At 43.5% G+C, this 12,835-nt stretch overlaps 1 protein-coding gene across 1 annotated transcript in view; it reads right to left on the reverse strand.

Annotated features, from left to right (window-relative positions):
- Nucleotides 1–1,978: 1,978 nt before the first annotated feature.
- The window catches only part of T265_14558 (hypothetical protein), a gene marked incomplete at both ends in the record, with an annotated part of 17,260 nt that continues 6,403 nt past the window's right edge, over nt 1,979–12,835 (reverse strand). The window contains 6 exons of the mRNA XM_009174173.1: nt 1,979–2,683; nt 2,859–3,041; nt 7,501–7,666; nt 9,625–9,701; nt 10,288–10,358; nt 10,395–10,426. Of these exons, the coding sequence (XP_009172437.1) occupies nt 2,519–2,683; nt 2,859–3,041; nt 7,501–7,666; nt 9,625–9,701; nt 10,288–10,358; nt 10,395–10,426 (694 nt within the window). The remainder of the gene's footprint in view (nt 2,684–2,858; nt 3,042–7,500; nt 7,667–9,624; nt 9,702–10,287; nt 10,359–10,394; nt 10,427–12,835) is intronic.

The following is a 12,835-nucleotide window of genomic DNA, read 5'->3' on the forward strand; positions in this document are numbered from 1 at the left end:
CGTGATCATCATGGAAATATTGTCCGGGGGCGGAACTTGCACACGTATGAGAAAATTATGAGAGCTAAAGTCTACCCAGCATGCAAGGAGAAAGAACACGGCGTTGCTGCCTTTTAAGCTTTTTCCATTCACCTAATATGATTTGAACGAACCTGCCTTAGATAGGTAAATCGCACCGAAGTAGCACTCCTGTTCAGTGAATCAAGAGCAACTACACTAGTGAGGCATCAATAGGGAGTTGTCACCACATGCTACCTTAGTAGCTGCAAGTACGCCTAGAATAGTTAGTTTGTCACGATCGTCGTCAACAAGAATGGTGGCACCAAAATTTGTGTATACACCTTTTCCGGCAGGTTTGGTAAAACGGAGAAATTTTACATTCTGTATACTTGAAAACAAAGTAAGTTTGAATACAGACCTAGGTTAACGGAGAACGGCAGGTGCAACCTAACCATGCCAACAGAAAGCGCGATATCTGGTCAGCATTATTTGCCAACAAACAAACACCTTTGGGTGTTATTTCGATTGCCCCGCATGTCAAAAGAAGCTCATGTACGCATATGAAAACAACGATAAATAGAAAGCTGGCCGTCGATCTTTCGCCAGGCGGGACAGTTTGATTGCCAATCGGAGTGATATCATCAAAACCTGATCACCTTTATTCTCTTCTGAGTAAGCAGCTAATAATTGTTTCATGTTTTGCTTTCACTGAAAAATTCGGCGATGTGCCCGAAAATGGAGTGGACTCTCGTTTTTAAATACACATACGAGTGCACTTATATGGTTCATTTTGACAAGTTTCTTCAGTCATGAAGAAGTATCTGAATACTCGATGAGGTTATAAAAATGGGGAGAGAAAACGGTGTTCTGGTGCATCCAAACCCATGATGATCACAACGAAAATTTAAGCCAAAAGAATCAATTAACTTATAAGTGTCCCACATAAGCACAGAGCAATAAGTGCACCAAACCTGTGAGGCACGAAATGAACATGGTCAGTAGAAGGCAAATTCGACTGAGCTATCGAAAAAATCGCCCAAAATAAGTTAAAATCAACATCAACAAACCCGAATGTCAGTTAAGCTATTAGGGCAAACTGGCATTGGGATTTGGAATCAAAATTTGATATTTAAACAATTTTTTGGTTATTCCAGCGCAATATTGTTTTTTAAGACATCGAAGTTTGCTTTTCTAGGCTGGAACTTTGTGCTGGCCTTAAATGTTCCCAAGAGATCTTCGGTGTACATCTAAGGGTAAGCCAGTGCCAATTTGTTTCAGCCTTCTTCACTTTTTATAAAAGTTTAATACCTTTCGAAAAAATAATGGTTCACCAAACACTCGGGGCTGAAACCGTAACCACTGTTTCTGAAGAGCGAAAATGTACAGCATTTTCATTAATACTAATACTAATATACGTGACACAAATTAGGCCCTCTCAACCATTTGTACCAGAATTCCATTCCATCCTGTGAAAGAACAGCAGCACTGGCTGATTAGTTGGATCTATCACACGCTGTAGTTCGAAAAATCTACCAGCAGGAAAACACCGAGCAGGATTCCAGATTCCGAGCACAATTCCCCTCAAAATCACATACAACAGTTAATGCCCCCTAATAACCAACAAGTCCGTCCAGAATTTTCCATTTTGTATGAAGCAAAACCCTGAGCTCAATCTGACCAAACGAAACAAACGGTTTACTCGTCAAGACGAGGACGTTAAAAAACGACTCACACGATAATGAAATTTTGTTCAGGGAAAAAGCAAGCAGCAGTAGCATTGGATTACCTAAATATGGAATTATTCGCTCTACATCCCAGATCTTGCAACCGCAACGGATTGACAGATTGTGTTGCACCCCTGTGAGTGTGCACGAAATTCCAGGTTAAAACACTTGATGTAGCAGGTAAACGACCGTAACCAGTGACTTAAATCTCCGTCATTTTGGTGAATTTTTTCGGAATACTATCAATAAAGCTTCAAAAACGAATAAAATATCTCGAAAGTTCAATGTCATTAGTAAAATGGTTACAGAATACCTACAATATTTCCACCTTGCAATGCTTCAACATTGTAGCGCACTCTAACCAAAAGAGTAAATGAGAATACATACAGCATAACATTCAGAAGATTGGAAGTTCAACAACCCACGTAAAGATACGTTTGAGTAGAGAGTCCCATTCCCGACACCGTCACACACAGTAAGACCAATGTGGTTTTTGGTGGTTCGTTGCCATACCACTATCCAGTGACTGGACATAAAAAATAAGAGACATTCGGAAGAGGTTAGCTGCATGATTGTAGAAGGCATTCAAGGACGATCAAACCTCCAAACAATCGGGCCAATTGCCAGTTAAAGTCAATCACCTACTTCCCCATCAAATGCTGTGGCGCGGAGAAGTAAGGCATAAAAAGGACAATAGTTCTTGTGGTCACGCATTCATCACACTGGAACACTGTGCACTTTAGCTGAACTATTGTAAAACATCTTTGTACATGAGAGTCAGACCCACAGAACAGTTAACCGATAGCTTTTCGACTTGACATATCCCACTCAGGAAGGGCAGACGAATTAAATAGTGTGGGCTGTTCAAAGGCAGACCGTATTTCGTGCACCATTGCTGCGTGAGAACGCCCCCGATGAAGGTCAATCAACTCAAATGGACCAAGCGAGCCCGCGGACGACTGAAACAAAAGATGAAAACGCAACATTGCTAAAATCCCGTAGACAGACAAAAAAACCACATCTATTACGAAAACACCTGAAATAAGCGTCAGTGTTAGTATAGCGCGATTGTGGAGGCATTGAACACTAAGCCAAAAGATTGGGTCGCGGTGAATATACGGACAAAAAGCTTACCTTCAAAATTGCGATCCACGGGATCCCAAGACGCCTAATATCAACCAGCTTTCTTCCCAGACTGAGACCAGGTCGATCATCGACTAGAATATCGCCAGGAAACCGAAGGTCGTAGCTTGCGTCAGCAAGTATGTCGAAGATAGAGTTTAATTCTTTAGCATTCATAGCATCTTTTGCAGTTTCCTGCAACGGGACAGGGGAGTTACAAAATGCGGAAAGTACAGTTAAACCCTGCGCACAGTGCGCAATTACCTCGATGATGTCCAGGCCTAAACGATACTATCAATTTCCCACCGTCTATTTCAGGATTAGTGTCCCCGTGAGGTCAAAAACGAGCGACAATTGTAAACGAAATTGGTTCGACGTCCTCCCAATAATACTTGTTCGAACAGTTCCCTTCTACCAATAAAGATTTGTCCACTCGTTGTTTCTCCTGAAATGTCTGAGAAACGCGTCAATAGGTGGAGTGGAAATAGATGGCAGATGACAGTCAGTTATATAATCAGCAGGCATTTGAATATCTACCAAAAATTCACACAATGAATTCTGGGGATTACGAAACAGCCCTTATTAATGACATTACATTAAGCTGCGTCAGTACCTTGTATCGGGTCAGTTTAAAATTCAAGCAACCGAAACTATCAAACGTCACAATTCTGAAATTTTTTTAGCTTGAACGATACCTGCCTAACCCCATTTCAGTGCGCGACAGCCTCGGACGTCTCCCTATATTCACGTTCACAGTACTCGTTTGAACACTCCTCCCGCAGTCCAGGCGCAATTATTCAGGTGAGTTACAGCAGAAGCATTGAACTGGAGTTCCGCTCTTGTGAGAGCACATTGGCAGCGCAAATCTATGACCATAAATTCCGGACACCTGACGTGAAAGGCCAGCGTACGACAGACACCGGAATTATAACGTCTAAATAGGTGAGTGTGATCGCGCTTCAGCGATTTGACTGATCTGCCCGACGCCTCAACGACCTAGTAAATGCGATAGTTGTGCCGATTGAATCGCCTGTCAGGACTTTCAAGTCGGATAGCGCCACAGATTTTTGAAACCTGAACTACTGACGCAACGGTGTATACTAGTGATGAAGTTTGTGGATAGTGTATGGTCCGGTGTCCAAGGTCCACCCCCGAATTTGATGGAAGGCGAAGGTAACCACGGAAATTACGGAACCGCCTAGCAATGTTCGTTCTTTATTGTTTAACACGCAAAGAACGTCTGGGAAGGTTCGTGGGGACGCTTGATAATGCAGTTTTCAAAACTCTGCGTAGATGAGATATTTACTTTCGTATCCAAAGGCTTGTAACCGCTTAGTTCGTATTTGCTAATAAACAAATTCTCAGCGAAGAGTGTTTCTCCTTTCACTAATGGCAAAACTCGCCAGCAAAACACTACAGTATTACGTCAGGACAGTTTGTTTTCGACCAACGCACAGGACGATTAGTCGGAGAAATCGAGTTTGCTGCATCGTCCACGATACCAACCAACATAGACCTTGCATGCAATGTCACCCACGAAAGACAAACACCACAATATCTCGAACATCGACCAAACTGTCCCAAGTAGCGATCTGTGCATTACACAGCATAACGTTCACGCAGCCAGTTTATATTTCGATACTATATAAAACTTTGAAGCCGAAGTCTGAGATTGGTGGACTAGACAGCAAGCTCGAATTTTCGGCGTTTTCATTGCCTTATTTGTTCACAATGTTCTCTGTCCCTTAAAAAGACTGACTCAAGCGAAAGGCTGAACAGCACTTCTATTCGCCGCGATGCTATTTCATGTGATTTCATAACATCTATCAACCCAGTTCACCCAACAAAACATACAACAACCAAAGTATTCATTTACAAGCCGTTTCTGTCATTTATCCAATAAATTAGTGTTACTATCTTGTCAACTTCCTTTGTCTATCCAGGAATTTATAAATAAAGACACCAACATCAATGGACTTTTGTGCAATTGATGAAAGAGGAGCTCGATTTATCGGAGCAGTATCTCACAAGGTATAAGCACCACGACAGAGTAACAGTTACAGCATGGCGACATAAACGGAGGAAGCAAAGCGCGCAGGAGCGAAAAGACTGGCGCGCAGGCGTGAGAATGCAAGGTCAGCTCCAAGGTACACACGAGTTTCTGATAAGTAATTTCTGCGTCAACAAGGCCATGTGTTTAGTGTCAACCAGGATGCCTTCACTAAGTGCTAGCAACCTCAGGTGCACAACAATACCAAAAATAAACCACATGAGTTACAGAGATGCTTCGACAGCACGTCCGGTAACTGATGAATTCAGAATCAAGGTGGCTAACCGTGCTGTATCCGAGTATGTTTAATAGGCTCGTGACAAACCACTACCCTTTCTGAGCAGATCTGGCTAAATTCCGGACAACTAGCCTGTAGTGCGCTGTTCCTAGTTGTTGCGGCGGGAAATCAAGGCTGACTTATGACAGATTCTCATGGATATGTGATCACCTTCAAATAGAAGGCACACGAACGCACAGTTTTTGAGTGCAACATAACTTGGTGATTGAGCAACACTAGCCAAGGGCAGACGCAACGAACGCCATACGGCGAACTCTTGGAGAGGATGAGTAGCTAATGCAACCATCCTAAGAAAAAAACAATTTGAAACGAACCTAATGAGTATCAGGAATCTTCAAGCGAAAGGTCTACAGAGACCTTTGTAAAAAGTGCTATCTTCTTAACCTAGTTGTTCTACCACTAATAAGGCCCATCGGAAGCGTCCAGTCTTTACATGTTGCGGGGTTAGGATGGAGCATACAATTCTGAAGTTAGTAATCGGACAATAACATGCATTTGAGATTGGCTAATAGGCATTGTGGTTCACCATTACTTGGAAGAAATCTCACAGCACCCATCGGTCAACCACGTACAGTCAATTCAAGCGACCTAGTTTACGCAACCGAGAAGATTTTGGCTTTCTCACAACTGCTACAATAATAATTGAGTGAGAGCAGATACCTTGGACTTGAAGCCAGTCCAGTAGCAGTGAAATAGCCCATGCAAAAAAAACTCGTGGCGTGATACCATGCAGTGAGTCTCTTGAGGGGAATTTTTGCCTGTTCATCCTGGTATCAGCTCACAGTGCTTTCCCAATCTGTCACCTCTCAAAAGCTTCTATTTCATGTAGTAAACCTCCCCGGGGCTTGAATTGGAACCTGTGACCTTGTTGGCCGAAGGCTACATCGCTTGGCCAGAGCTGGCTGACCAGTCGTCTGGTTAAGTTGCACCGGAACAGGACCACCAGGCCTAAATCAATCAGATCGTGTCACACGATCCTCCGTCGACTATACTCTCGAGTGATGACCTCTCAGACAGAATGTCCATGCAGCTTGTGGGATTCTCCCCTTTATGCACAAACTTCCTACGTTTTGTTGGTAGTAATGAGATTTAGGAGTTTCAACTAAGACAACACCCCCTTAGCGGAATACACTCATTTGCGAACCAATCTGGTTTTGCGGGAGAGTCACCTGGAGCCCGGCTAAATCTCCCGTTTATGATGTTTTTAACACTCTCTTAGTTGGTCGAGTTAATTTTTGCTAAAAAGCTTGTGTACTTTAGGCGGCTGTCCCATTCTAGATGGGGCTGGTCAGTAGTTCGAATCTTGTGAGTCTCTGTGGAGATTCAAAGAGCTTGGCCACGTGCACGTGATTGACAGTGTGAATAAGTTGCATCTAGACAGAATACGGTACCACAATCCTCGATCAAGTAGGCTACGTTGCAGCTGCACTGTGAAATCCGCTTTACAAACACGTAGTCCTGCGCTGTGTGTAGGTGGACTGATGCGGCCATGTGAAATTCTGCCCTGAAGAGCGCACTAAAGAAATACAATAGTTGATTAGACATGACACGTTGAGAAAACACTGTACGCTGATATAAGAATGAGCAATTGAGAGATCCCCTCTACACACCTATCACGCGATCTCACCCCACAAAAGGTAGGTAAGCCAATGCACACGATAGCCATTTTGTTAAACGTCAGGTTAAAAATGCCTAAATTTCATTGCGCATAACCGAGCTGTATTTCTCAGGCAAACAACCAGTGTACTCGATGATGCTCCGATTAAGGGGTACGCATCATTCTCACAGAACAAGAATTGTGATTGATATCAGCATAGTAGGTGCATTTTAAACGTAGTCATCAAGAAATCACTTAACATGCATGGGAAAACGCCGCCGACTGAGCTTGAACTACCGGAAATACTGGCCTACAGAGACTCAGTCAGAACTGACAGAAGCTCCTGTGCTGGTGCACTATACGGTTGTCCTGAATGTACACGGTGACTAACAATGCTCCAAACCCCTAGCCGAAATTAGTGATAAGTAAACGTGGGTGAGTACGAGTGGCAAAGCCGAATGTTTCCGGCCGAAAGAGATGTTCACTCACCAGTTAGCCAAATCCTACCATTTCGGTTATTACTCAGTTCGTGAAATTGGAAACCAGATAGTTCGAATGGCATTTCATGTGCTCATGATGCCCAGAAGGCACTCAGGTAATACCCGTGCGGTCGACAGTAATGAAGGAAAATCAATCTGTCACTATCAATGGTCGTGATTCGAAAACACGTGGCGGTGTAAACTACACAGTAGAGTAGGGGAGTACGTACCTTCTGTAACACGATACACCCACGATAAGGTGCAAGTCCTTGTGGCCATCGGATCTCCGAGATCTGCTCGTTGGGGAGATCGGGAAATGCCGCGGCTGATAGGTATTCAACACCAACTGCCACAAGACGAGTCAATCCAAGGCCGTAGCAACCCATTTCCAATGTTCTGAAAAATGGAGAACTTGAAGTGTAGTGAATCTAAGCGATCGACGAGGTCTGGGAACTGGATCGAAACAAGGGACATATTAAGGGATTCGTGTAGAGTAATCAAATCAATGTCACCCGCCCATCGGTGCCGTAAGATGAGCTGCATTAAAGTTTGCATCAGGACCCAACAATTAGGTGCTCGTAAGGAATCACGGAAAATATGTGGAACAATCGCCTTAACAACGGTCCTCCGGGAGCGCAATTAAATTCATCCGCAGCGCAAAAAAGGCCATTTAGACACGTGCCCCCAATACGGACGAAATACCAAAGCCTGTTTTTTCTCTGCGGTTGAAAAGGACTTTTTGAGCCATTTTGCCAAAGAAGAACTGAAGGGTAGGAAAGATGTGTTGTGCGAGAACCGAAGTTGTAGACGCTTCCTTGAGAATGGGGATTGCTTCTTCGTTACCCTGCACGGAGCAAATGCATGAACTGCCATGACAAACTAAAAATATAAAGGGCTAAGAAAGTACGGCCGCCTACGCGAAAAATGTCCCATCTTCAAAATACGCGAGGCCACTGTAGTGAGGTGGATGAGGAAGAATCTGGGTCAAATCACTAGTAGAGTAAAGGCATGTGTTGTGGACCACAGTATTCTTAATGACTTCTCAATACAGTGAACCCAAATCTGGATAGTCGCTTGGTCGCTTGATGCGATTAGGCAAACCAGAAAGCGAATGAATATGCGAATCAGTTGATCTATTGAACACTGACGCGTACACGTGTGTCATGTGCAGCCGAAAGTGGGTTGCTTATAAAGATCACGTGTAAAGTTCTGAGCGGGCCACGAGAGGATACTAAAAATAAAACCGACCTGTCAAGAACAACAAGGGTGTAGTTAATTAAGGAACGTGTTACGTTGTCACTTTCGGCATCACAACGCCGTTTGTAAGTGGCCGGGCATTCATGCGTCGAGTCAAAAGTGTGGTCACTAACAAGGTTAACAGACTAACAGGTTAACAGCGACTACTAAATAGTTCAAAAGTGGTAAAGATATCTTGAAAATTATGATTCAGACGCTATCCCAAAAGGTCCGGCTCGGTGAGGTTAAAAAGTATTGACCGACCGTATGCTTCAATCGGGAACTAAAAGCGTTGCACCTTCTCCAAATCTTGAACGATACTCGAAGGTAAACGTCTTATTTGAAGGATTTAATACCACCTTCGGTTCACTAGTGGCTGGTAAGCGGTATAGTTAGAAGCCACTTGCAAACCTTAAGCCTGTTTCACGTATCTGTATGCTAACTGGTCCCCAAAAGACGACCTACAGTGATTTACTCAAATCTTTAGAGCATGGAGATGTTTAATTGCCGGCTGCGGATTTTCTCTTTCTGGGGAATTAGATACCACTCAGAATGTGGGGCTAGAAACCACAAATGGTGACAGAACGTCCGATTGAACGACCAACTAGACAGCTTGACCTGCTAACACTTGGCTTAACGTGATCTGGGCTACGTACTGGAAACTAATTGCACATCTTTGTTCCCTTTACTGGTGACATCTAGAATATTCAGCAGCTGCATTAAGAAATATAGTTTTAAGGATTGGCTCTCGAATAGACAAACCTCAGGAGAAATAAACTCTAGGAAAGTTCTACCTTCGGTTGGTCTTTAATATCTCTTCGACAATGATGAATGATGATACTGAATGTGAAACAGCACAGATTGACTTCATTTACGGGAAGGAATATTTATTGAAGATTTCAAAAGCTCTTTACACTGCACAGAAGAAAAACACATAGGATGAGTGAAACTTTCGTTTGAGAAGCAGTCATTGGGTTCGAAACACAAACAATCCGGTCGGTAAATCCGCGCTTCTAAGCACTGAGCCATCTCGAGCTCAGATGATGAGAGTTAACAAATGCGGTAGGAAGTGGGATATTCGCTTTTCCCATAAATAGAATGCAGAATAGGTTACTCACATTTTTCCGTCCAGGCCGTGATAATTTGCATCAAAACAGCTGGAGTAGCGCCGTCCGAGAAGAAAGCAGTGACCAACCTGAAATGAGTAAACAAAGATTTTACGTAGCACAGTGTGCAGGTGAATTAAATCACACTTCTCAAAACTTTTCGCTAACGGGAGAAAAGTTATTCAATAAAATTTCATTAGAAAGTTCCAGAAGAAGACATAAATAACTGACGCACATCTTGAGGCAAGGGTGTCAAAATGACCAATAACTGATGCAACTCAGAGAGGAAAAATTCCCACACATGAATAACGGCTGATCATGTACGTCGAATTAGTTGAGAAGAATTAAGTTACGGCTAGCCATATCTAGCACCCAATGTCAACGAAACGCACTTTTACCTGTGAACAATAGCCTCTGAGATCCACACAGCCATACTGCAGTTTGACACAATATGCAATGGAGCGTGTATTGTCAGTCAGCCACTTACCACTTTGTCGTTATAAACTGGCACCGCCTTCAGTTCACGCAGAGGAACATTAGTGTTGGAGAATAGAGGGTTGCACTGAATAGCTAAGAATAATCTAAAACACGTCACCGTTGAAAGAATGACACTGAGTCCAAAATGGACACACGGTGTTTAACAGAAAGTAGAAATAGGACAAAAACTTTGCGTACCTCTGAACCGCGGATTTTCTGGAATTCATGTGAGCAACTCGAATCGGTACAACCAATGCGTTCCGCGCCGTCTAAGGATTTGGAACGGGTGAGAAAAAGCGAACTACCTTCTAATTCTGCATTGTATCCTTTACCGCATCTTCAAAAATGGAAGCAAGAAATGAATGAATGGGAGCCGTGATGGTGCATAAATGTGGTACACCTTTTTCACTTTGAATACTAAATATCTTATTTCAAACAGGAGTTTGAAGTGGATCACCGTTTGAGTAGTACACGAAATAGGATGAGTAGGTATCAAAAGAAAAAGCTTATTTGGTCTTTCTGGAGAGTGAACTCTTTCCCGAGAGATGACACTAAGTCGTAACTGACTGGGAACGCTGTTGAGGAGTCTGTGAAACAATGGCATCACTTCAGAGAAGTCTTTCTACCATTCCAATGACGATTGGTGATAGCACAAGAACTAACCACTGGGCAATCATTTTCCACGGGATTAACGGAAGCTGTTTCAAACGAAACGTACCGTTCACAGAATCTATGTAGGCTTTGCACCAAATACAGACCTTAACTAATCTCATACTAAGAGGTGAATGCTGGACTTCACTGATGAGTTCCAAACGCTCGAGTTCGGACGGTGTATCCGACAGTTTCAAGAATCTGAGTCGATAAGATCTGCATAAATAAACAGCACATCCAATAAACCAACTTCTATACAAAGCGCCTATCAGAGAAGCTCAAACAGATTGAAAAATCATGCTTTGAGAATGATCAGACTGATGAAGTTGACTTCACCCTGCGTTACTCCCTAAGAGCGAATGAGTCGTGTATCTGACTATACATACATACATACATACATAGAGGAGAATGTCGGTAGCTCAGGTGGCGTAGATGGTCGTTGGCTTGTTCGCTGAGCTGGGCAATTTGGTTGCAAACGTTTCATTACCAATCGAGGTGACATCATCAGTGCGTAGTTGTGCGTAGCTGAACAAGCCAACGACCACATACATACATACATAGAGGAGAATGTCGGTAGCTCAGGTGGCGTAGATGGTCGTTGGCTTGTTCGCTGAGCTGGGCAATTTGGTTGCAAACGTTTCATTACCAATCGAGGTGACATCATCAGTGCGTAGTTGTGCGTAGCTGAACAAGCCAACGACCACATACATACATACATAGAGGAGAATGTCGGTAGCTCAGGTGGCGTAGATGGTCGTTGGCTTGTTCGCTGAGCTGGGCAATTTGGTTGCAAACGTTTCATTACCAATCGAGGTGACATCATCAGTGCGTAGTTGTGCGTAGCTGAACAAGCCAACGACCACATACATACATACATAGAGGAGAATGTCGGTAGCTCAGGTGGCGTAGATGGTCGTTGGCTTGTTCGCTGAGCTGGGCAATTTGGTTGCAAACGTTTCATTACCAATCGAGGTGACATCATCAGTGCGTAGTTGTGCGTAGCTGAACAAGCCAACGACCACATACATACATACATAGAGGAGAATGTCGGTAGCTCAGGTGGCGTAGATGGTCGTTGGCTTGTTCGCTGAGCTGGGCAATTTGGTTGCAAACGTTTCATTACCAATCGAGGTGACATCATCAGTGCGTAGTTGTGCGTAGCTGAACAAGCCAACGACCACATACATACATACATAGAGGAGAATGTCGGTAGCTCAGGTGGCGTAGATGGTCGTTGGCTTGTTCGCTGAGCTGGGCAATTTGGTTGCAAACGTTTCATTACCAATCGAGGTGACATCATCAGTGCGTAGTTGTGCGTAGCTGAACAAGCCAACGACCACATACATACATACATACATACATACTACATACATACATACATACATACATACATACATACATACATACATACATACATACATACATATATACATACATACATACATTGAAGTGCTAGTTTCAGCTGAGCCATACAGTGCGATTTGCTAAAGCTGAAAGACTTCACAATACAGCAACCCCTCAAAACACTAACTGGTCTTTGCCTACAGGTTCATGTTTTTGAGTTCTTGTTGCGGTGCGCTTGAGCATCGCACAGTAACGTTTGTCCGGTAGTGGTCCAACTCGATTTATGGTGAATAGACTTGATTGCGAAGGCTTTGTTCCGTGCTCATCCGCTGAGCTAAGTGTGCAGTGCTGTCAGCTAAGTCAATCCACGCTGTGCAAGCCAACACGTAGAACATGGTAAAAAAACGATGAAGATGTACACAGTAGACCTCAGTAAAGTCCGAGTGCCACAGCTGAACGGTTATCACTCACATCCAAACTATCCGTGACCATCCAAAAACCAGGCGACCAACAGCCATGCAGGGACGTAATACGGTCTGCTAGGCTTAGTATCATAAAACCGAAACAAATCGATTGCAATATAGCTCTGGCTAAACCTTCAGATCTAGACCATCCAAAGGCGACCAACAGCCATGCAGGGACGTAATACGGTCTGCTAGGCTTAGTATCATAAAACCGAAACAAATCGATTGCAATACAATATTGGCTAAACCTTCAGATCTACTGCATCCACCATTCCATATATATATAT

The sequence above is a fragment of the Opisthorchis viverrini genome (genome assembly GCF_000715545.1).
Source record: "Opisthorchis viverrini unplaced genomic scaffold opera_v5_213, whole genome shotgun sequence".
NCBI classification, from domain to species: domain Eukaryota; kingdom Metazoa; phylum Platyhelminthes; class Trematoda; order Opisthorchiida; family Opisthorchiidae; genus Opisthorchis; species Opisthorchis viverrini.